Here is a 25,977-nt window from a genome sequence, read left to right as displayed (position 1 = left end):
TTGGCACTCTCAGTTGGGTCCCGCCAGAATCGCTCCGTCACACCAAGCCTGTCTCCCCAGGGCTAAAAACAGCAGAGGCTGGGGAGACTGAGAAGGTACTTTGCCACACGTGGTGTTAGGGGTGCAAACAACCAAACCAAACGGGCAGAAAGCTGCCAATACCCAGATTCAGGTTAAAGCAACAAAATAGCTTACACACCAACACACACACAGCAGCAGCACCTCAACCAAACCAGTTCAGCACCTCACACCCAGCCTCAAGCCTCCGCCCCACAGCCTCCTCTCCACACACCATGATGATGATATGATGATCTTATGATGATAATATAAAATCATCTAAAAAAAACAAAAGGAAAAGCCAAAATCCATCCCCAAGGACATCCCTTAATTATAACTTACTTACCCAAAAATACCCACTATAGCCAATTCTTATTAACTATATTAAAAAAAAAAAAAAAAAAAAAAGAAAAAAAAAGTAAAAGGTTAAGGTTAAGACAGAAACAGAACATTTCAGAATTCTTCAGGAGAGAGAGATAGATAGAGAGAGAGTTGCTAAGTAAAAAAGAAATAATTATATAGTCCAAGTAGGTAGTTCCATGTTCAGTTTCCTCAGTCAATGGCTGGGGTGGGGATGGGGGATCTCATCTCATAGTCTCCTCCTCTCTTGAAAAAGCAAATCTGAGAGAGAGATGAAGAAGGATCCAGGTCCCAGGCTTTTTTTTTTTTTCAGCCTTTTGGCCTGCCTGAGATAGGAAACTCCTTCTCCTCCCAATCATCCACCAAATTAGCATAAATTTTACCATTAAACAGTTCAGATACAGGTTAGCACAACAACCTTCAAAGAGACATAGACAATAATACTATTTTACTCAAGTATCATTATAAATGTTAATATTCCTTTTTTTTTTTTTTTTTAAAACTATAGCAATAGATAGAGACTTGTTTTGTTGCATCCCAAGAGACCTGCAAACATCTACCCTTCTACCTCTAACAATGCAGACTTGCATTTCAAAGCTCTATTCATTTACATATCTTCTTAACCCGTCCTCAAGGTTCACCCATGGGTCAGGTCAGTCTGTGAGTTAATTAACTCTTTCTGGCCCTGTCATCTTACAATATCTCATTGACTCACAGTCATAACGTCACAGGGTGGGATTTGAGCAAGACTTCGTGGCAAACCGTCTCGGGGCCGGGTAAAGCACCCCCCCCCCAAAAAAAATGGAAGATGTAGTGAAGGCATTGGTGCAGGCCACTGCGGCCCAACAAGAAGCTACTAGGGTGCAGATGGCTGCCCAGCAGGAGGCGGTGCGAATGCAGCAGGAGACAAATCAACTCCTGATGAGCCAGGCAGCTCAGGATCGAGCCACCTTGCATGAGGTTGTGAACCAGCTAAAGGCCCTGACCACCCTAACGCACAGCCCCCATGGGACTCAGCCCCTGCATGCAAGCCGCTACTTACAGAAGGTGACGATGGATGATGACGTGGAGGCATATCTCCTTGCGTTTGAGAGGACGGCCCGGTGGTAGGCCTGGCCCCAAGACCAGTGGGCCAGTATCCTGGCACCTTTCTGTGGGGAGGCACAGAAAGCATATTTTGATATGACAACAGAAGCAGCTTCAGATTACTCCCAGCTAAAGGCGGAGATCCTGGCGAGGTCTGGTGTGACAACAGCTATAAGGGCGCAGAGGTTCCATGAGTGGAAATACCGAGCCAACAAAGCCCCGAGGTCCCAGCTGTTCGACCTGATCCATCTGGCCCGGAAGTGGCTATGCCCTGAGACCCGCCGGCCAGAGGAAGTCATGGAAACCATAGTTGTGAACAGGTACATGAGAGCGCTACCGCCCGACATACAAGGATGGGTCAGTCAGAACGATCCCTCCTCCTATGATGAGCTAGTTGTCCTCATAGAGAGACATCTAGCAGCACAGGAACTCTCTCGGACCACTGGGGAAGGGAGGCGCCAGGATAGGAGACAAGTCTATGTACCAAGGGCCCGAGTTGCTGTAGCTCCAGGCCGAACTATGGCAGGGAAGAAGGAGGACGAAGAGCGGCCAGAGTACTCGGAGGGACTTGGGGACTGGGAGAGAAAGGCTCGGGGGGTAAGGCCTCACAGCCCAAAAAATAAGGGGTTGCCCCGAGGAGGGTACCGATGCTATGCATGTGGAGAGATAGGGCATATAGCTGCCCAATGCCCAAACCTAGAGGAGCCCATGCAATGCGACCTGGGAAATCTAGAAGAGCCATGTGACCTGATAAGTCTAGTAGGGGTAGCGATGGTCCCTCATAGATATACTAGGCAAATTAAAATGAATGGTATAAAGACCACCGCATTAGTAGACTCCGGAAGTGCAGTCACACTGGTCTCGGGAAAGCTGGTCGGGTATGATCAACTATCCCGGGCCAAGCGCACAGGAATATCCTGTGTCCATGGGGATGTCAATTACTACCCAACCATCCCGGTGAAAATAGAGGTCCGAGGAAACCCCACGAAGGTGAGGGTGGGGGTGGTCCCAAAACTCCCCTACCCAGTCCTCATAGGACGAGACTTCCCAGGGTTTGGCGGTCTACTTCCTGGAGAGGAGTCAGAAGAAGATAACACCCCAGAGAGCAATGGGGTGGACTCAATAGTTAGCAACCCCCGAGCCTTCCAAGAATTTGCCCAGGATTTATTCTCGCCTCCTGGGAAGACCAGGAAGACTCGGTGAGAAAGGAGGGCAGATAAGAGGAGGGGAACGAGAATCTTGACCTCCTGTGAGGGGGAGGGGGAAATAGAACCCCCTGAGTTTGGGCAAATTGGACCTTCATTAGAGAATTTTGGACAGGATCACACCAATGATCCAGTATACCAGAACATTCGCAAGGAAGTAGTTGAGGTGAATGGGGTCCCTGTGGAAGGGAGAGCCAAGGGCCCAGGGCCGTATTATATGATCAAGAAGGATCTGCTGTACAGAGTAGTCCGTATCCAAGAGGAAGTCGTGGAACAGCTCCTAGTACCACAAACATCAGAGGGGCGTGATGGAGCTAGCCCACAGCCATCTGTTTGGGGGACATCTAGGGGTAGATAAAACCCTAGATCGGATTCTTCAGAGGTTTTTTTGGCCTGGAATATATGCGGCGGTCCGACGACATTGTTCCTCCTGTCCGGAATGCCAGTTACATGGGCCCTGACCACGCTTAAGGGCACCGTTGGTACCTCTCCCGATTATTGAAGTCCCCTTTGAGCGAATAGCTATGGACCTAGTAGGGCCGTTAGAAAAATCAGCCCGAGGCCATCAGCACATATTGGTGGTGCTAGATTATGCCACCCGATACCCCGAGGCCATTCCCCTACGGAACACTACGTCCAAGACCATAGCTAAAGAATTAATCCAAATTTTTGCTAGAGTGGGAATACCCAAAGAGATCCTGACGGATCAAGGAACTCCCTTTATGTCTAAATTAATGAAGGATCTATGTGCAATGCTCCACATACGGACCCTAAGGACATCAGTCTATCATCCGCAGACCGATGGCCTCGTTGAGCGTTTTAATAGGACATTGAAGAATATGATACGAAAGGTGGTGAGCCGGGATGGGAGGGACTGGGACACCCTGCTACCGTACCTAATGTTTGCGATCAGGGAGGTGCCTCAGACTTCAACTGGGTTTTCCCCGTTCAAACTGTTATATGGTCGCCACCCCCGCGGCATACTGGACATTGCCAAAGAAAGTTGGGAAGAACAGCCGAACCCAGGGAGAAACCTCATCGAGCATGTGTTGCAGATGAAAGACAGGATAGCCCAAGTCACTCCCATAGTGCGGGAACACATGGAGAGGGCACAAGGGGCCCAACAAACATACTATAATCGCCAAGCGACGATCCAAAAATTCCAGGTGGGAGATCAGGTGATGGTACTCTTACCCACAGCGGAAAGCAAGCTCCTGGCCAGATGGCAGGGGCCATACGAGATAATAGAAGCCATTGGAGAGCTTGATTACAAAGTCCGACAGCCCGGATGCCGAAAGCTGGAACAAATCTATCATGTAAACCTGCTGAAACCTTGGCAAGACAGAGGAGCTCATGTGGTCACTATAGGGTCACCTCCTCCCGAGAGCAACCTGCCTGGCCAGGTGGGAATATCCCCAGAATTGACCCCTGGCCAACGAGCGGAGGTGATCAACATGATCGAACGCAACCAGGACGTGTTCTCAGAAAAGCCAGGCAGGACTACTGAGGTTCACCATCACATCCACACAGAGCCTGGAGTGAAGGTGAATGTCAAGCCTTACCGGATCCCGGAGGCGAAAAGAGAAGAGATCAAGACAGAGGTCAGGAAAATGTTGAAGAGTCTCATAGCCAATGGTCAAGCCCCATGGTCCTAGTACCTAAACCGGATGGCAGTATGAGGTTTTGCAATGACTTCCGGAAACTGAATGAGGTGTCCCAATTTGATGCGTATCCTATACCCCGGATAGATGAGCTAATTGATCGACTGGGGAAGGCACGATTTTTGTCCACCCTTGACCTGACTAAGGGTTATTGGCAATTTCCCTTGGCCAAGGCCGACAAAGAGAAGACGGCCTTTTCAACACCAGAGGGACTGTATCAATACACTGTCCTCCCTTTTGGCTTACATGGGGCTCCCGCGACCTTCCAATGGCTCATGGACAAACTGTTGTGCCCACATGGCAGGTATGCGGCCACCTATCTCGATGACGTCATTATACATAGTCCGGATTGGGAGACGCACTTGGGGAAGGTGGAAGCAGTCCTGGACACCTTGAGGAAGGCGGGGCTGACTGCAAATCCCTCGAAATGCGCAATTGGGCTAGCAGAAGCCAAATACCTTGGGTATATAGTGGGGAGAGGTGTGGTGAAGCCCCAACTCAACAAGTTAGAGGCAATACAGAATTGGCCCCGACTTGTCCGGAAGAAACAGGTCAGAGCATTCCTGGGGCTGGTGGGGTACTACAGGCGGTTCATCCCCCACTTCGCCACCAGGGCATGCCCGCTAACGGACCTAACGAAAGCCCGTGGCCCGGACATAGTGAGATGGTCTAGCGTGGCTGAGGAGGCTTTTGCAGATCTGCGGACCGCGCTCTGCACCGACCCAGTGCTGGTAGCTCCAGACTGGGAGAAGGAGTTTATCTTGCAGACGGATGCCTCTGAGGTTGGGTTGGGAGCGGTGCTTTCACAACTGGTTGGAGCAGAGGAACACCCAATCCTGTTCCACAGTAGGAAACTCCTGCCCAGGGAACGTAAATATGCCATAGTAGAAAAGGAATGCCTGGCCGTAAAGTGGGCCATAGAAAGTCTTCGCTATTACCTACACGGACGGCGGTTTACCCTCGTCACGGACCATGCCTCTCTGAAGTGGATGCACCAAAACAAAGAGAGAAATGCGAGAGTGACAAGGTGGTTCCTGTCACTACAACCCTTCCACTTCAGAGTTCAACATAGGTCCGGAAGCAAGCATGGCAACGCGGATGGCCTTTCAAGGGTACACTGTTTGCCGACCCAAGTAGCCCAACCCTGTAGTGTTGTGCGGGGGGGGGATGTGTGATAAACTCAGGACAGACAGTTGCAAGGGGGGGGGTAGGAGTCAGTCCCAGAGGGTTAAAAGGCCCTCCCCCTTATCAACTGAGAGACAACTACAGGTCAATCAGGTTCAGCTGAGAAAGGGTTACCAAGGTAGCAAATTAGAATCTGCTGAGGGGGAGCTGCCTGAAGGTAATTAGGACCAGGTGATTCCAACTTGTGGCTGCCTGAGACCTTTTTAAACCCCTTCCTGGAAGGAAGGGGGGGGGAAGCAAAGAGAGAGAAGGAGCCTGGCTGCCAGGAGTGTTGGAGCAGCAAGCCTCCCCAGGAGGAGCGGCAGTACGCTCTCCCACAAGGCAGGAAAAAATTTACTTTAAATAAGGCTGGTGGGAAGACAGGGAACAGACTTCCCCTGAGTCCTAAGGTGGACTGCAATTACCCAAGCCTGTCTCCCTAGGGCTAAAAACAGCAGAGGCTGGGGAGACTGAGAAGGTACTTTGCCACACACCTTAATCAGCTCTACATAAAACATTGTTTTAATCTCTGAAAGAAAAAAGCATTCCTGTCTAATGCCTCTGCTTATAGACACCACAAGGCTTTTACGCAAATGCCAAGAACAATACACATAAAAATGTGATGTATAGAAAATAAAATCTGAACCTACATGACAGTAGCTGCCGCAGCAAACACAGCACACTTCAGCTCTCTTCACCCCCCACCCCACCCTCACCACTGTCCAAAATGTTAAACTTCTTACATTAACTGGTGTCAGATTCGACTCCTTTCTGTTCTTCTCCCCTCACATCCAGGCAATCAAATCCCATCATTTCGTTCTTTATAACATCTCTAAATTTCGTCCTTCCCTCTCCATTCCTACAACTAAAATCCTTGTCCCTGTTGTATGGTCATTCCTTGCCTCAGCTAAAGTAACTCTTCTACACTAGCCTCCTCCTTCCTTCTCACCAAGTTCATTACTAGTCCATCCAATATACTGAAAATCTTTGCTCCTACCCCTTTGGACCATAGCACTCCCATACACTACTCACTTTGGCATCCTCTCCTATGTGAATCCTTTTTTCCCTTCAAATCACTCCTTAAGACTCACTTGTTCTGTGATGACTACAGAATAACACATGTGGAGAATAGCTAGTTTGAACAAAAACACACATAATACTGTTACCCCATCTTCCTTCCCTGACACCCAACCCACTGCCTTGTTTCACCATCTGTTTTGTCTCATTATTAATCTTGATTGTAAGCTCTTTGGGGATATTTTTACAGGTATTACAGAACCTAACACAAAACAGCCTCTGATTGAGGTTTCCATATGCTAGGTGCTACTGCAATAAGAAACAATACATAAAACCCATGGAAAGCTTTCTGCAGCTCTGTTGCTGTTTTTCTCTTGTGTTGTCTTTTCTCTAGTGTATTGCTACTCATCATCTCATTCCCTTCACACTGTCCTAGCCTCCTCCCTAACTGCACCCTTTGTGTTCTTCTCCCATTTTCACCTTCATCCCTTTTTCCATGTTACCTGTATGCGTGCAACAGTCACACTTTTCATATGTAGCAAACAACTACCTTGATGTATTTGGAGCTGCTCTGTAATGATTTATGAATACTGTCTGTTGACTTGGTTGAGATGTTCTCTGTGTGACTGTATTGGCTTAACACAAGAGGAGATTGTGTGTCTGAAAAAACAGGCAGGAAGGAAAAGAATGGTTCAGGATAAACCACCTCCTTGCAAACACTTGAGGATTGTAAAAAGGGACAATGTCAGGACTATTATCTTGAAGATTGCTATTCAGCTGTTCAGGGAAACCAGACTAAGACACACCATACTGGGGGCATCTGAAGGAGCTGGGCCTGCCCTAGCTACCCTCAGGGGGTGCTAAGACAGACATGCAGGTAGACTGTTTGTTTTTAATGCTTTTTCTCTAAAATTCTTTGTTTCTATTGTTTAAAATAAAGAATACTTTGTTTTTAAGAAGACTGTCTGAACAATGTATACACCATTGATCACAGACTCCCAAAGGGAAGAACTACAGGGTACTATCCCATCTGATAGTGGGAGAATTTTGGAATTCCTCCCCAGAAGCGGTAAAAGCTTGTGGCCTGGCACCTGAAGGGGTGACTCAGAGACCAGAAAGGGGACAGAAGCAGCTAAACATGTAACTGTAACATTGACCCTCTTCTTGTTCAGTTCCCTCATCAAAATACAATTCTACTAAAATATCCCTTTCCAAGAGGGAATGGTCACAAAGGATTTGGAACACATTAGTAATGCAGACGCTCTATAAATGTAGAGAGAACAGATACACTGGGCCATATTCTGCTCCATTACACCAGTCTAATCCCAAGAGTGTCTTCATTGACTCTGAGATTACACTGGATTTACATTGGTATAACTAAGCAGAATTTGACCCATTTGACTATCTAGCCACATAGGTCTCTCTTCATGAGCATGCCAGTTAGCTAAAATGTGAGAATGGGCATTGTCTGTTAACTTTAAGAGCTCTATTGAGAAACAGACTGACATTCTGTCACGTACATTTTAAAATATCACACTATACATGAAGTCTAATCCAACCTCCCCTCATTTCTCAGGAAGAGACATAACATTTTTAGACTCATCATCATAGTCCATCACATGTCATTATAATCTGTCTGTGTGACATTGTGGTATTCAGCATACAGCCATTTTGCCTTAACTAGCACCGTTGCAAAGTGCATCTACTATTCTGCTGTAGAGAACACTGATTGTGCTTCCAGTGTATTAGAAACAAATAATTTTAATAGATTTATACATATTCTATTACAACCTTTCAGTCCCAGTTTTTGATCATAGAATATCAGGGCTGGAAAGGACCTCAGGATGTCATCTAGTCCAACCCCCTACTCAAAGCAGGACCAATCCCCAGACAGATTTTTGCCCCAGATCCCTAAGTGGCCCCCTCAAGGTTTGAACTCACAACCCTGGGTTTAGCAGGCCAATACTCAAACCACTGAGTTATCACTCCCCAGTTTCTCCTTTTTGTTGACTAGATCTGGCAGTAGTTTGTTGTTTGGGTTTTTTTTAAAGAATTTTTTAGGATTGAGGGTAGTTTTTTGCCATTGTTCCTCATGACTCCAAATTTCCTCCTCAACAGTGGCTGGCACATAAAATCTTCTCCTTCAAAGAAATTCATTAAGAACTGTCCTTTTTCAAAATGACGTTGTTCTCAGTGGGACTGAAGTCACAAACAACCCACAGTTAAGAAAACTGTCTCAAAATGACTGTCATCTCCCCTTATTCTCCATGGGACTTAGCCTGTATACTGCCCTTAGCAAAGATGGCCGCTGTCTCACAAAGAGTCGAAAAGGAGTGAAGCCAGTCTGCCCTCAAAGATGCCAGCCTGTTATACTGCCATCAGATGGAAAGATGCATGCTACAAGAAGCAAGTGAAGAGTCAGTGGCCATCTTTGCTAAGGGCAGTATGCGGTCTAAGTGTTATGTGATAACAGCTACACATTAATATTTTAGAAGGCCCCTTAATACCAAATTATACCAAACAGATAAGTCTGCTATGCATTTTTAAATTTCTTATGTAAGTGACCTCAGGGGGTCAGGGTAAGTAGGACTACTGGGGTTCCACTTATTAGGATATGACTACTGCCCCAGGTTGCCCTAATCCAGTCCTGGAAATGCTGCATACTTATTCCACTGGAGAATTACCACTGATAGGCTTCACAGAATATTTTAAGGACAGATTTAACTGAGGCGAGGGCAGCTTTTTGCATGGAAAGCTAGGGAGCTCTCAGTGTAGGACAATACAGTAGTGAAACCACATTGAAAGAAATAAAGTCTGGACCCAGGAGTGAGAATACATTCATCCTGCAATTGCATGTAGATGGACAACAAGACAGTAAACAAAACTGAGAGGAACATGTTCCCTCTTCCAGGTGTCATCGATCAAGGGCTATATGGGAAGATGCACAAAAACAATAGAAGGGGGGAAATAAAAAAACGTGATTAATTGGGTGGTTTGGGAAAAGCATAGAAAGGAGGAAAAAGATTGAATGAAAGGTATTGCCAGATTGGGTCAACATTTTTTTGCAGACTAGCAAGTGCTGAAGGAGGGGCATGGAAAATGGAGATGGAGTTTCTATGGGTTACTGGCACATTAGTAAGTAAGCATGGTATTTGTCAAGGACTGAGGCAGATCTGAAAGACGAGAGAATGAGGGAAGTCAGTATACTCCTTAATTTTCTCCAAAGGTGCTCAGAGTAATTGAAAGCAGAGGATGAAAGAGGAAGATGTGAGGATTAAGCCAGTGTTGGAATTAGTGAGTCAGACCTAATGAAGGGAGAAAGGACAGAAGGAATCAAGTGTAGAAGAGAGAGTGAAGTTGAGGTGGGCACCAACCAATTGTGGTGAGGGAAAGAAGAAAAAGGCTGAGAGTTGCAGTGAAATTAGAGCTGTTGTTGGACTGGAGTGCACGGAAGGGTCACGTCATGCATCTAAGCATATAGCAAATGTTTTAAAAGGAAATCATTTCAAAAATACATTTTCATTGCATCATAGTAAATACAATTTAAACATTTTCCCCCCCGTCCAGATGGTGAGAAAGCGGTTTTGAAAAATCACCTTGATCAAAATCCACAAGCACAGTGGAGCACAACAGAGCCATCCAGAACAAGCAAAGATCCTATAGAAGACATCAACTCTCCAGAACAGTAAGTAGCATATTGGTGAAAACAGATTAGTGGTAAATGCAGAGAGGAACTGAGAATGTTTTTTTAACTGGAGAGTTAAGTTTTGGTCATGTTTTACCATGGGCCACTTATTGTTAAACATTATTTAGAGCACACAAAAATGAGGAAATGACAGTTTTTGAGTTTACCTGTGCAACCTTAATTTAGGCCAATTGTGCATACGGATTTTGATATTCTTTAATTATTTGATCACTTACACATTTGATGTCAATATTTGAAGAACTTTCCACTAACTTGGGGTGCCTCAGTGATTGTGCCCAACTTGGGACACCTAGGGCCTGATTTTTCAGAACACTCCATATGTTCAAAGCACTTTATAAGCACTAACTAACCCTCACTACCCCCTCTTTCCCCCCAACAAATTTTTTCTCAAATACTACCTTTCCACTAAACATTTCAGTTTCGATGAAATGGCATTTTTCAATGGAAAAACATTTTGTAGAAAATATTTTTACCAGCTTTATTATCAATTATGCAGTCAGCGAACTAGTAGTTATAAAAGATGTGAACTACTGCATCCATCCCAAACGGCTGTTAACACTGAATCCTAATAATAACTGCTTAAATTTCAGTATTGGTAGCTATTTCATTGCTGATCATTTAAGCAGAAATATCCACCTAATGTGGCTATCCTACATTCCTCAACCATTGCCCATGCCTCATGTCATGCCAGAATTCCCCCAAATCTTCTGCCTAGCTGCCCAAATCTCCAGGTTTCAACTGAATAACATAGCTGAAGTCGACATACTTAGATCTACTTACCGCGGTGTCTTCACTGTGGTAAGTCAATGGCTGATGCTCCCCCATTGACTCTGCTTCCACTTCACACTCCAGTGGAGTACTGGAGTTGACGGGAGAGCGCTCGTTGGTCGATTTATCACGTCTAGAATAGATGTGATAAATCAACCCCCGCTAACACAATCACTGCCCGTCAATCCAGCAGGTAATGTAGACAAGCCCTAAGGTTGCATGGTTCTTTGCCTTGGCCCAGTAGCCAGGGTTGGCAGTGCAGACCCATAGAGCATTGGCACACATTTTACAAACTGGCTTGTCAGGCCTGATGTTCTTGGTTTGGAATCAGAGTTTTCCTTCTCCTAGGTGCACTGCCTACTACAGCTGACAAGCTCCACCTGCCTGGTAGAGGCAGAGAGAGGTTAAGTGACTTGCCCAAGGTCACCCAGCAGCCTTATGGCACAGTCAGGGATAGAACCCAGGTCTCATTGCTGTACCCTGCACACTGGACCACACTGGCTCCCTTAAGGCTGCATGTTCCTTATACAGAAAACTGGATCATATTGAAAATTGTAAGGGCAGAGTAAAATATGTTTAATATAAAATAAATTGAATCTAGTATCAACATAAAACAACAGATTTTGATCTGATCATAATATTTGTTTTAACATGCAATTAAACAGCCTCCTTTTTTAAAAAAAAATGTTTACCTGAAGCTGCTGCAGAGTTTCCAATCTGTCTTGCTGGAGTCATTCAGAAACCAGGGGACTCTGCCGTAGAATTTAGGTCTAGATTTCTACGGAGATCACAGGTCTTTGACAGGTGGGCAGATCCTCGCCCTTTTGTAAATCCCTTTTGCAGGGCTGCAATGGAGATGCAAAATTTCCTTAAGGCAGCAAATGAGGATTTCCATGTGATAGGGAGTGGTCCTGGCCAGCAGAATGGTTCCTTGGGAGCCTCTATCCACAGCACAAGTTAGAGCAGCCCGGTTCAGCCTCCAGTAGCCCCCAAGATTGGGAGCTAAGGGGGACAGAAAGGTAGCAGCAAGACACCATTGTGCCCCACAGTTATGCCCAGCATTTGTCTGGCTCACTACAGGATTTGACACAGCATATCTAGTTTCTGTTGTCAACAGTGCACGTGCATTGGTGTATAAAGCTATTAGAGAGATTTGTGGATCTAGCCATACTTTATGTAACTTACGCTATATGGTGCCAGCCATGACCGAATCCACAGAAATGTGGATTTTACTATACCGTATTTTCCGGAGTATAAGGTGACTGGGCGTATAAGACGACCCCCTAATTTTACAGTTAAAACATAGGTTTTGGCCTATACTCACCGTATAAGACGACCCCCCCCTTCCGAGGGGGGGAGCCCAGAGCCTTTTAAATCCCAGACGCGGCTGGGAATCAGAGGGCTCTGGGCTGCCCACTGCGGCGGGGAGCCCAGAGCCTTTTAAATCCCAGCCGCGGCGGGGAGTCAGAGGGCTCTGGGCTGCCCGCTGCGGCAGGGAGCCCAGAGCCTTTTAAATCCCAGCCGCGGCCGGGAGTCAGAGGGCTCTGGGCTGCCCACTGCGGCGGGGAGCCCAGAGCCTTTTAAATCCCAGCCGCGGCGGGGAGTCAGAGGGCTCTGGGCTGCCCGCTGTTTATACCCGGCATTTAAGACGCCCCCTGATTTTTGGGGGTTGTTTTTTAGTATAGAAAGTCGTCTTATACGCCGGAAAATACGGTACCTGTAGTGCCCTGATGCAGGAAAATCCACAGGGACCTGAATTACCAGTGCATTTTGTTATTGGAAAAATATACCAAGAAAATATTTGGTCAATTCACAAAAGGAAGGCCCACATTAAAAGAGGATGCATGCAGTTTGGTGAGATTGAGCAGTCTCCCTTAATGTATGGGTATTAGGTGCCTTTTCCATTTCAACCCCATTTACAAGACATGCTGTAGTGTGCATAGATTAATACACAGCCGATTAACGTAGTACTATTATATTAAAGATAGAGTTATATCATGAAAAGATATCCAAACACAAATACTCTAGAACTCCTAATGCATATTAAGCACAAAAGAAATCACTATTTTGTTGGTTACAGCATCCTTCCTTCAGGCTGATAGGTGAGGGGAAAATGAGGTTCCACAAAGGTAATGGTCTTGAATCTTCATTGCCTTGCATTTTATACAGTCATTTATACCTATGCAAAGCACTTAATAAAGTGCTCCTAAATCGAAATGGTAGCATTCTACACATGCTTTGCACAGATATAACAAGCTCCACCCTTTGCTTGCAGCTGCTGTCACCCAACAAATCATTCATGTCAAGTGGTGAAGGCACATGCTACACTTGTGTGTTAGCCAACATCATGGCTGATACTACAGACCTCCAGAGGTGAAAAGGAGTCTCTCTAGCTTAAGTTACAGAGCAGGCTCTGAAGATGAGCTGTAGCAGACACACATCCTCTGCAGATCAGACACAGAGGACTATGTGTAACGCACACTGAGCAGCCACATCCCTTTTCCACATGCTGGGGAATGCACAGATGGGGTGGCACAGAGCCTTCAGCTCTTTGCCACATGGGAATTCCCCTGTACAAATTCACTGGTTTCCAGAAGCTTTGGGGCACTACAGCTGCTAAAATGGAGGCAAGGAACTGGTCTAAAATTTCTCTGTTTTCCTTTTCCAAACTCACGCACTGTGCTGTCTGAAGAGTCTTTTCTTTTCATTTTAAAATAAATGTTTGTGTTAGTGATTCTGTATCACTATATTGCACCTATTTTAGGGAGATGCTATTATTTTTTGTACTTGTAAAGCAGGTTTTGCTATTTAGGTTTCATACCACTGAATGTGTACCTATAGGAGAACCAGTACACTTTTTAGACTCTGGGATTAGGGATCTACAATTTTTTATTTACCTTTTAAGAAGAGACTATTTCTTACCTTACCTTTGTGCTCTCCATAAGTAGAATTGCACTTTGAATGTGTCCATGCTCACTTTTCCAGCTTGAGTTGTGGAGTATGTGTCTTTAAGGTTACTAACACTCAATAATTTGGTAAAAAGTGAATTCAGGGTTGAAGTAGTTAGGGTTGATCTGAACCACTTGTTGGTGAAGCAGTTTAACAATTCACAGCTTTAGCAGCACTCAGTAAAGTTCAGCAAATAGACCTCAGGAATGTGTATCTAAAATAATTAACTCCAGAGAGCTAGAATTAAAGTCGTTAAATATTTCCTCTTCATGCAAACCTAGGAGACAGTGTGACCATTTACTTTGGAAAATGTCAACTCATTCTTTCTGTAATAACCAAAAATCAATTCACTTCCTTTTATTGTTAGCATACAACACTTACAGCTCTTCAAGTTCTCAAGCTTTGCAATGTAAAAAGAGGAGTTTTCGTTTAAATTACCTCTCAGTGTTCCCAATATATTTGAATAATTAAAAATCTGACCCTTCTTCATAAAGCTGAATACTAACTGAAGGCATGAATCGAATACAAGTTGTAGGCATGTATGAAACTGATCACCACAGAAAGTTCTTCTGCTTAAAACTCATGAGTGCTGTTTAGATTAGGTCACTTTCAATCAGAATATTAAAATTGTGTTTTTCTTGAGTTACTAGGAGTTACGTCAGTATTTCTAGAGGGAAGCTGATCTCTATAAACACAGCTTTAGATCATTTATCATTCTAACTAGTTGTTCATTTACATAGGACTGGAAGGGCATAGGTCAGACTCCAGTCCCCTGCAGTCACAGGCAACCATGTCATATAAATCTATTCATAAATGTATCAAGTTCCATCTTAAAGCTACTTAGGTTGTTTGTCCCCACAAGTCCCACTGAAGGAGATATCAGGCTAACCAGCCTATAGTTACCTGGGTCCATCCCATTTTAATTCCCCTTTTAAATATTGGCACAGCATTTGCTTTTTTTCCCCAGTCTTCTGGAACTTCCCCAGTGTCCCAAGAACCAACATTAATGGTTCAGAGAGTGCCTCAGCCAGTTCTTTTAATAATCTTGGGTGCAAGTTAAACATTTTAAAATCTGCTGGATAACAGTTAACACCCACTCACTCTAGTTACTGATGGAAAAGTATTTCATCGTCATTGTAAGATGTGAATACCTCATCCTTTCTAATATAGAACAGAAATATTTATTGAAGTAGTAGCTGAAAGCAGTGCTGTCACACCAATTTAATTCATAAAGTCATGGGGGATGGGAGACGCCACAAATGACTTAGAACTTAATAATTTGTTGCTAACAAACTGTGAGTCTTAGTGATGTTTGAGCCTGGTGATATTCCAAACAAAAAGAGCTCCAAACCATGCTTGTAGCTCTCTCCACCACTTCACATTGACTTAAATATTCTAGTCTTCAGCGTGATGTTTGGAGTTATTAGTGTGTGCGCTGGTTGTGTTGATTTGTGTTGAAGTGAGGGAAGGTTTGTGCTGGGAGATTTGTGTTGATTTGTGCAGTTGAGGATGAAGGTTGTGTGATGCCGTGAGATGCTATGTGCATTTGGGGTTATTGTGTGGGGGGTTGTGTGTTGTGATGGCAAATGATGGCAAATGCCATAAAGGGTTGTGTGTGTTTGGGATTATTGTGTATGGGGGTTGTGTTGTTTTGTGCATGGCTTTGAAGAACTGTGGCAACTGGGCACACAGGTGGGGCAGTTGGGCCAACTAATCCCCCATCTGTGCAGTCTCCTTTACACAACTCATGAGACTGTTGCATGCAAATTAGCCGTAGAGTAAGGGAGATGATTGGCTGAGTGTCCTCCGATATCACAATGGTTTTGGTGGACTCTTGGCATGTCACAGTTGCATGTGTTACTGAAATCTACTCTGTATTATGATTCTTAAAGTCAAAATAGCTGTGTCATAGGTCTCACCCCCACTTAGAGCTGTTGGGTTCCAATATGGGGACCTGCATGGACTCCTCTAAACTAAAATCCTAGTTTAGATCTGGTAAAAGCTGCCACCACCCAATAATGTACGTGTATTGGGACACAGTCCTTCCCCCAAATCCTTGGGGATCCCAAGAGCCCCAAATCCATGGAGTTCTTACACCTAGGAGAAATAAACCATTCCTCCCTGCTTCCTCCCCCCTTCCCTTTTCCTAGGAGAGATACCGGGATCCAACTACAGAGGAATGCCTTCCTCCTCCCTCCTCCCCTTTCCCTGAGAATTCACCCAAGGAAAGATCAACCAAGTCCTTAACAGAAAAGATTTATTAAAGAATAAAAAGAAAGTAACTGTCTCTGTAATACCAAGATGGAACAATACACAGGGTCTAAACTTATCAATCTCTGGAGAGAATCCCCCCTCCTTTTTTTTTTAGTAAAAGCAATAACAGTACAGAATTAAAGAAATTCTATAGCAAAACACAGAATTGCAAATACAGAAATAAAAGTATAAGAATACTAGTTCCTTGCTAATACTTACTAGCTTGAATAGAAGAATTTATTGCAGAAACCTGGGAGGACTTGATTAAGATGTCTGGACTCCCTTAACTCCCAAGAGAGACTCTCTAACACAAAGGATACAGGAAAAAAAACTTCCCTCCACAGGGATTTTAAATTATCTTGTCCCTGATTGGTCCTCTGGTCAGGTGTTCACAGGTACTGCTTGTTAACCCTTTACAGGTAAAAAACAAACCTTAACCCTTAACTAACTGTTTATGACACACACCCCAAATCGCCAACAGTGGGAACCACTGGCGGTGATTTCCTCCTAGAACTGAAAAATAAACAGATTACTAAAACACATGCAGTATTACATATACTACTAAGCATGTAAACATGTGAAGAACACTTTTTAACCACTTGATTCTGGGAAACTTTCACGAGAGAGTGCATCAGCAACTTTGTTGGAAGCTCCTGAAATGTGTTGAATTTCAAAATCAAAGTCTTGGAGAGCTAAGCTCCAGCGGAGAAGTTTTTTGTTGTTTCCCTTGTTAGTATGAAGCCACTTTAGCGCAGCATGGTCAGTTTGTAGCTGGAACTGCCGTCCCCAAACGTATGGGTGTAGCTTTTGCAGGGCATACACAATGGCGTAACATTCTTTCTAACTGATGGACCAGTGGCTTTCCCTCTCAGACAGTTTCTTGCTGAGAAACACGACAGGATGGAAGTTTTGATCCGGTCCTTCCTGCATTAGAACTGCTCCTACCCCACGTTCAGATGCATCGGTGGTTACTAGGAAGGGTTTGTCAAAGTCCGGGGCCCTTAACACAGGGTCAGACATGAGCATCGCCTTAAGCTGGGTAAAGGCTTTCTGACACTCATCAGTCCACTTAACTGCATTTGGCTGTGTTTTTCTGGTCAGATCAGTTAGTGGGGCAGCGATTTGGCTGTAGTGTGGTACAAATCGCCTGTAATATCCGGCCAAGCCTAAGAAGGATTGGACCTGTTTCTTTGACCGTGGGACAGGCCACTTTTGGATAGCCTCCACCTTGGCCTGTAGGGGGTTTATGGTTCCTCGACCCACCTGGTGCCCTAGGTAAGTCACTCTGTTTTGGCCTATTTGACACTTTTTGGCCTTAACAGTTAGTCCTGCCCGCCTGATGCGCTCAAAGACCGTTTCCAGATGTTCTAGGTGTTCGGGCCATGAATCAGAAAAAATGGCCACATCATCGAGGTATGCAACTGCACATTCTCCCAATCCTGCTAGTAGACCATCTACCAGCCTTTGGAAGGTGGCAGGTGCATTTTGCAGTTCGAACGGAAGCACATTAAATTCATACACCCCTGCATGGGTGATGAAGGCAGATTTTTCTTTGGCGGGTTCATCGAGTGGTACTTGCCAGTACCCCTTGGTTAAATCTAATGTAGAGATGTACTGGGCACGTCCCAGTTTCTCCAATAGCTCATCGGTGCGTGGCATTGGGTAGTTGTCAGGGCGAGTAACAGCATTAAGCTTTCGGTAGTCCACGCAAAAGCGTATTTCCCCATCTGGTTTGGGAACTAGAACCACTGGAGATGCCCATGCACTGGTAGAGGGGCGGATGATACCCATCTCCAGCATGTTTTCAATCTTCCGTTTAATAGCAACTTGGGCATGAGGTGACACCCGGTAGGGTGGGGTTCTAATCGGGTGAGCATTACCTGTGTCAATGGTGTGGTACGTTTGCTGAGTCCCTCCTGGGTTGGCTGAGAACAAAGGGCCGAAGTGAGTGCACAGCTCCTTGATCTGTTGCCACTGTAGACGTTTCAGGGTTGTGGAGAGGGTCACCTCTTCCACACCACCATTTCTTTTTCCTTCGTAGTAGACACCTTCAGGCCACTCAGCGTCATCTCCTCCCTGGGCTGTAAACTGACAGACCTGTAATTTTCTGGGGTAAAAGGGCTTTAGAGAGTTAACATGGTACACTTTAGGCTTTAGAGAGGAATTAGGAAATGCTATGAGGTCGTTAACAGCTCCCAGGCGCTCCTGGACCGTGCATGGTCCTTTCCAGGACACTTCCATCTTATGGGCCTGTTGCGCCTTCAAGACCATGACCTGGTCTCCTACCTTGAAGGAACGCTCTCTGGTATGTCTATCATACCAGACCTTTTGCTCTGCTTGAGCATCCTTTAGGTTCTCTTTAGCAAGGGCCAAAGAGTGTCGGAGGATGCTTTGTAGGTTGCTTACAAAGTCCAGAATGTTAGTTCCTGGAGAAGGCGTTAAACCCCTCCCATTGCTGCTTCACCAGCTGTAATGGCCCCTTAACTTCATGACCATACACAAGCTCGAATGGTGAGAATCCTAAACTGGGATGTGGTACAGCCCTGTAGGCAAACAGCAACTGCTGCAACACTAGATCCCAATGATTGGAGTGTTTATTTACGAATTTATGGATTATGGTCCCCAAAGTTCCATTAAACCATTCCACTAGGCCATTGGTTTGATGGTGGTACGGGGTGGCAACCAAGTGATTCACCCCATGTGTTTCCCACAGGTCTTTCATGGTCCCTGACAGGAAATTTGTTCCCGAATCAGTAAGAATGTCGGAGGGCCAACCTACCCTGGTAAAAATGTCAGTTAAGGCCTGGCACACAGTTTTAGCCCTGGTGTTGCCTAGAGCTACTGCTTCCGGCCATCTGGTAGCAAAGTCCACAAAAGTCAGTATGCAGGGGCGGCTCTAGGCACCAGCAAAACAAGCTGGTGCCTAGGGTGGCAAAATGTAGGGGGCGTCCCCTGCCGCCGGGGAGGGCGGGTGTCTGGGCCGGCGGACCTGCCGCCGTCATGGCTGCAGCAGGTCGACCGGAGCCCGGGATGAGTGGACCTGCCGCAGGCATGACTGCGGAGGGGGCGCTCGTCCCGCGGCTCGGCTGGACCTCCCGCAGGCATGACTGCGGCAGATCAACCGGAGCCGCGGGACCCCGGCACCCGCCGCAGTCATGCCTGCGGCAGGTCCACTCGTCCTGGGCTCCAGTCGACCTGCCGCAGCGGGAGCTCAACCGGAGCCGCGGGAAGAAGGGACCCGCTGCAGGACCGGGGAAGGGCGGCGCAGCGCACCGCGCTGCTTGGGGCAGCGTGATTTCTAGAGCCGCCCCTGTCAGTATGTACTGCCTTCCTCTGGGGGTTGTCTTTGGGAAGGGACCCATAATATCCACAGCTACTCGCTGAAATGGGACCTCAATTATGGGAAGTGGTTGGAGAGGGGCCTTGACCTGGTCTTGGGGTTTTCCTACCTTTTGGCATACCTCACAAGACCGGACATAATTGGCAACCACCTTGCCCATTCCCTCCCAGTCGAAGGACCTTCCCAACCTGTTCTTGCTTCTGTTTACCCCAGAATGGCCACTGGGATGATCATGGGCTAAGCTTAAGAGCTTTTCCCGGTACTTAGTTGGAACCACCAACCGGTTTTGATGATGCCAGCCTTCCTGGTGACTCTCTAACACAAAGGATACAGCTAAAAAAAACTTCCCTCCACAGGGATTTTAAATTATCTTGTCCCTGATTGGTCCTCTGGTCAGGTGTTCACAGGTACTGCTTGTTAACCCTTTACAGGTAAAAAACAAACCTTAACCCTTAACTAACTGTTTATGACAAGCTGAGAACTTAAACATTGGATGGGAACAGACTGTGAAACCCAGTGATGATTCAACCTGGTGATAGTATGAGCACAGAGTTCTCAGCCATGCTTGTAGCTGTTTCCATTGCCTCACACTGACTCAGACATTCTAGGCTTCTGCATGACACACAGAATGACAATCCTGGAATATTTTTATATAGATGCTTCTTCCTTCCCCACATCATGATTGACAGTTTTACCATCCTTATCTAGTGTTGGACCTACACTATTGCTAGGATTTCACTTGGTCCCAACAAATTTAAAGAATATATTTCCATACAGAAGTGAAAAACCATCTATGTTCTATTCCCCATACCAGGGGCGCCAGAACAGGGAGGCTGGGGGGACCAGAGCTATGTCAAACATCAGGGGGTGGGGGCAGAGAGGAGCGATTGGGGAGGGGGTCTTGGGGGCAAGAGGCGGTGTGGGAGCAGGAGTTCGGAGGGGAAAGGGCAGTGCGGGGGAGGGCCTTAGGGGATGGCGTGGCACAGGGGGCAGGGCCACGGTTCAGGCACCTGTGGCCGCCCCCCCCCCCACACACACACTTTTAGGGCGCTTCCACCGCTCCTGCCCCATCCAATGCCCTGACTTTTAGCTGCTCTGTTTGCCAAACTCCAATTGACTTCAGTTTGAATTGTACTCCTGAAGCAGCTTACATTATCATCCATCTTGGCTAGCTTTAGCAATGACAGGGACTTGCAATATAATCTGTAGATAATAAAATACTAAACTCTCCTACACCAATACCTGGTTAGCCCTACATTTTCAAAATGTCCACTAATTTTGGAATCTCAATTTTTATGTAGCCATCTTGAGACACCTCATGAGCAGTCATCATGGAAGGCTATGGCCACAAGATGTAGGTAGAGAAAAGCAATGCAGATTGAATACAATTCCATACAGAGTAACTAACTCTAGAAGTTGAACTTTCACCTTCTCTTTAGACATTTTGCCCTCGCAAACTATGAGCTAGATATTTTTTTTAAGACAGAGTTTTTGTATAAACTGTTATGTTTAATCCAATCCTTTTACCAGAGGCTACCCCGCTGGAAACAAAGTTTTCAAGTTAAAGTAAATTTTAAGTACAGTTAAAGCAAAATTGCCACCCACTGCAGCCAGCATTGATGTAGTCAAACATGCTTTGTCTGTGGCATGGCTGACATTTAAATGGGTGAAAAATCCCATTCAGTCTATTATGCAACTGAATTCTCTTGGAATAGCTTCAAATAGCTCTTTAAAGAAGAGTTTGTAATAGTCAAAGTAAGCAGTTTCACTGGTGGGAAAATAAGCTTTGGCAATTCTCTGTTTGACCCTGTACCATAAACACAATTAAAAAGTGCAACATCAAACTAATAAGGATTCAGCAAGTGGAATCAGCAAACATGCTACCTTTGCACTCCTTGGGAACGGGCATGATTCAATTGATACCACCAAAATAGTGTGATGGAGTAGCAGAGTAACAATAAGTGGATTTGATTTAATCCACTAGATGTAATGCCGTCAGTAGCATGATAAACAGTGTACATTTGTATTTCACCAAACATTTAAAACATTGAAAGGAAATCTGCAGAGCCCTGAAATGTAAAGTTGAGTCTATCTGTCCAGGGTGTTGCAGTTTGCAATCACTTACACCCCCTATGTTTGTCTGATATACTGCAGCACAGTGATGCAGAATCTGAACAAAGCCAACAATTTTAAGTTCTCCATAGTAACTAATTTTTGTTTCATGAGCAGAGCAATGGGTGACTAGTATTCTATCTCCATTTGACAGCATAATGTACAAACAACAAATGCAGCTCTATTAGAATAAGAAAGATCATCACCAAGCAAGCATTCAAGCTTATATTTTTTTTCAAACGACTTGTCCATTTGGGAAGGCTATAGGGTGTGAGTGAGAAGTGCTATAGTTGTACTGGTATAATCTCCCATGTAGACACTCATATTCTGGTATAACTGTGCTTTTTTCCAGTTTAGTTTATGTTGCTTTGCAATCAGTTTAAGCTAAAACAAAAAAAAGCACTCTTAGTCTGGACCAAGAATGTCCACATGGGACTTATACCAGTATAACTATAGCAGTTTAGCAATACCAGAATAATTATACTAGTATAAGTGGGAAAATCTCCCATGTAGACAAGCGCTAAGTAAATTCTGGTTCTTGTGAAAGGTGCTAAATTGACAGCCCTGGAAACTGAAGACCTCAGTTTATCCACAGTGCAGAAAAAGCACAGGCAGAGACATCGGCGGTGGCTGAAACTTCCCCTGGGAGAAACGAGTTCTTTGTCCTGTCTCTTCTGTCCACAGCCCTGCCCCTCCCCCCCCCCCGCTGACTCGCCACTCACCTCTTCACCCCCCTGAGACCTCCCTCTCCGCTCACCTCCTCACCTCCCCCTGCAGACCCTTTCCCCACCCACCATGAGACCTCCCTGTGCAGCTGGCTCACCGCTTGACTCCTCACCCTGCTGCTGCCCCCGTGACACCCTCTCTCCATTTCACCTTAGGGCACTAATAACATTCCCCAAGGGAACTGAACAGGCAACAGGTATAGCTCAGTTATCAGATAGAGTCTCCGCTGCACGGCAGGGAGTTCAGTGTATGCTATATAGAGAGAGATGAAAAGCCAGGCTACCTGTGCCAAACTGAAGCCTAATCTCTCCTTTTGAAAAAGTGTTTGTCATTGACAGCCTGCATTAAGGCCAGGGCCGGCTCCAGCATTTTTGCCGCCCCAAGCAGCAAAAAAAAAAAAAGGCTTCATTCTTCAGTGGCAATTCGGTGGCAGGTCCTTCACTCCGAGAGGGAGTGAGGGACCCGCTACCAAATTGCCGCGGAAGACACAGACGTGCCGCCCTTCTCTGTTGGCTGCCCCAAGCACCTGCTTGCTGTGCTGGTGCCTGGAGCCGGCCCTGATTAAGGCAGTAGTTTAATCACCTTCCTTACACAGAGTTCCCTGCTGGACTTGTTTACTTAAATTGGGTTTGAATAAAATGACTAGATCAAGAAATAAACTCACTGGCTATGCCAGCTCCTCCTTGAGCCAGGTTAGCAGTTACTGCTTCTGGGTACAGAGAATAACTGAAGGGTCCTCAACTGGAAACTGTTTTTAACCCCAATAACACATTTTCCTACACTATAAAAGCCAGTTGAATGTGGCGAAAGGCTTTCTGGGCACTGGCAAATGCCTGTTACATGGCTTCATTACCACTTTAATGGCTCTTTAACAGTTTTCAGTGATCTGCTACTAGGTCTCTGGAAGGCTTTTTCACTTGTGTAAAGTTACTCAGGGATCCCCTCCCCTCGCCTCCTCACTCCCCCAACTGCCACTGATTCCCCACTTGCATTCTTACACACACACATACACACACCCCGCGCCCCGTGACAGCAGGGGGTGAGGAGAGATGCAGCTGGCAACTGCGGGGACTTCCGAGGGCGGAAGGAGATGGAATGGAGGAGAGGAGGAAGATTCACCCCAGGCAGCAGCAGCAAGCCATGGGAGCCTTGGGGAAGGGTCAGAGCAGGGAGGGGAAGAGGTGGGAGGGGGGCACCACAGCCCATGTGTCGGGCATCAGGGACGGCTGTGCTGGGGAGGCAACACCTCCCCTTGCCTATTATATCTGCCGCCCATGCATAGAGATTATAGAGGTTTCCACAAAGCAGTCTGCTAGTATGGCTCGACTCTGTTCTGGAAGGACCTCCTCCTTCAGGGAGGAGAGATTAGTTCAGACTCCATGTCCTCACTCTTCAGCATCTCTCTTAAGACTAGCATTTATGATGGTGGGATCTTGTGATGTGAAAACCAGCCCACTAGGAAAATTGAGTGCCTAAAGTTAAGCTCCAAATAGACAGTTAGGCTTGATTTTTTTCATGAGGGCTGAGCCACCACAGCTTCCATTGACTTCACTGGGCTTTGAGGGGTGCTCAGCATGTCCCTGGATTGAACCCAAACTGCAAAAGCAGACAAACTCTACAGAAAGATGCAGAGTGACCCAGAGGTTCCTTCCACACTTCCGTATGCACTTATTTGCTTTAGATGGATTTGAAAAACTGACTTCTTTAATTCTAATCTTTTTGAACTAAAAATACACATAGATTGGAACTCATTCATTCAGTTTCTGTTCTGTCTAGTTATCCAGCCTTCAGAATGGTGGTAAATCAGCCTGTGAGTGTGCTCTGTTAGCTAGTTCATCCTCATTGCAAGTTAAAGGTTTTTTCCAAACATCAGCAGTCTAACATTTAATCTCAAAATAGCTGGGAATTTTAGACAGTTGTGGGATACTTGAAACAAGCCATTAGATTCTCCTGTCTTGTCTAGTCTGTCAAAAAAAAAAACGCCCAAAAGGGAAGTTGGTAACAGCAGTGGTATATCTCAACAGCAGCAAATGTAATGTTCTTGGCATTAACCCTCTCTGTAATAGCAGAAGTCAGAGAAAACATTCTTACAGAAACCTGCAGAGACATCAAGCATTTGATATATTCAATTTTCCTCTTCTGCTAACATCTCTTTTTTCCCTTTCTCTACAGTATACAACGCCGATTGTCTTTACAACTGCCCATTCTTCACCATGCCTATTTGCCATCCATAGGAGGAGTTGACGCTAGCTGTGCCAGTCCATGTGTAAGCCCCAGTGCCAGTCCTCGGCACAGACACGTGCCACCATCTTTTCGAGTGATGGTTTCGGGCCTGTAGAAATGGGAGATCAGAGCTTCCTGAACTGCTTTTAAGTACTCAGTGACTGGACTGAACATCAGACGTAGAACTTTGCTATAAACACACTATTTGCTCTTACCACATGGAGGAACTAGTGCTAAGGCCATCATCATGGGAGTACCAGTGTAACTCATGTGGAAAGGCGAGAGCAAGAGATACCTGGAGTTTGATCTGTAGCCTTATTCATGGAGTTTTATTTCTTCACAAAGAAGTAATTGAAAATATTTCTTCCCAAATTTCTACTAGCAACAAGGAGGCTGGGAAATACGAATCTTGCAAAAAATGAGACAATTAAAAAAAAACAACCACTCAACTGTCACTGTTACATGGCTGCTGAAAACATGGAACTATATGCTGTCCGTGTAAGAAAAATAAAATGGTAGAGCTATAACATTTATTGAAATAGATACACTTCATTTTACAAAAGTTGTGTTAAATTGTTGGAAGCATTCTGCACTGGTTAGTCTTGCTTGTTTTCATTTCAGAGAGGATTTTCAGTGGGAACGGGGGATTTTGAGAAATGATTCCTGAAGTGTGATTTAGACTCTGTGTTGCTAATAGCAGGGTCCCCTTGTAACTAAAAACTATACATAGGGCAGAAGCAGAGGTTGTAGCAACAGCCCTGAGGCGTTACCAGCTACAGAGTTGCTGTTCTGAGTCAGAGCTCTTTACAGTTCTCCAGGAATTAGCTGTGGTGATTGCCAGGTTCCCATGCTGACCATCAGGGACTTCATTTTGACAGAGTTTCTGCCTCTCTTTCAAAATAAACACAACCAACCGTAATGTACAAAGCTGGCAGAAAAAGTCCTAGGGCTGCTAACTCAAGAAGCTGAGGATGGATGGGTAGTAAAGTCTTAATGTCACAGGATGGATTGATTTTCACAGTTTGTTTGAATTATGCCACACATAATTACAATCATATTAATTTAGTACACAGGGGGTGGGTGGGGGAACAGGGCACAGCACCTTGCGGCTGCAGGCAAATTCTGCAGAGTGCATAGACAATAATATACACTATCTTTGCTTGGTACCTGCGTGTGTGACAGTTGCAACTGGTAATAGGTGGTATAAACCAAGTTTGCCCATAGAATATTTTGTTTGAATATGAAAAATAAAGACGTGGGAAAAGCATGAATTTTAATCTCTCTGTTGATAGAGGCTGATCGTTTTTCATATTTGAGCACATACCTTAGCTCCACTCCCCTAAGCAAAGT

The 25,977-nt window shown here is 45.5% G+C and overlaps 1 protein-coding gene across 2 annotated transcripts in view; it reads left to right on the top strand.

Moving 5' to 3' along the window:
• The window catches only part of GABBR2 (gamma-aminobutyric acid type B receptor subunit 2), a 900,562-nt gene extending 874,923 nt beyond the window's left edge, over window positions 1-25,639 (top strand). For both annotated transcript variants that reach the window (XM_039527208.1, XM_039527207.1), the window contains exons 18-19: window positions 10,118-10,235; window positions 24,577-25,639. In XM_039527208.1, the coding sequence (XP_039383142.1) occupies window positions 10,118-10,235; window positions 24,577-24,742 (284 nt within the window). In that variant the 3' untranslated portion in view covers window positions 24,743-25,639. The remainder of the gene's footprint in view (window positions 1-10,117; window positions 10,236-24,576) is intronic.
• Window positions 25,640-25,977: the final 338 nt, after the last annotated feature.

The sequence above is a fragment of the Mauremys reevesii genome, linkage group 2, assembly GCF_016161935.1.
Source record: "Mauremys reevesii isolate NIE-2019 linkage group 2, ASM1616193v1, whole genome shotgun sequence".
NCBI lineage: Eukaryota > Metazoa > Chordata > Testudines > Geoemydidae > Mauremys > Mauremys reevesii.
This window is presented reverse-complemented; position numbering and strand designations above follow the sequence as displayed.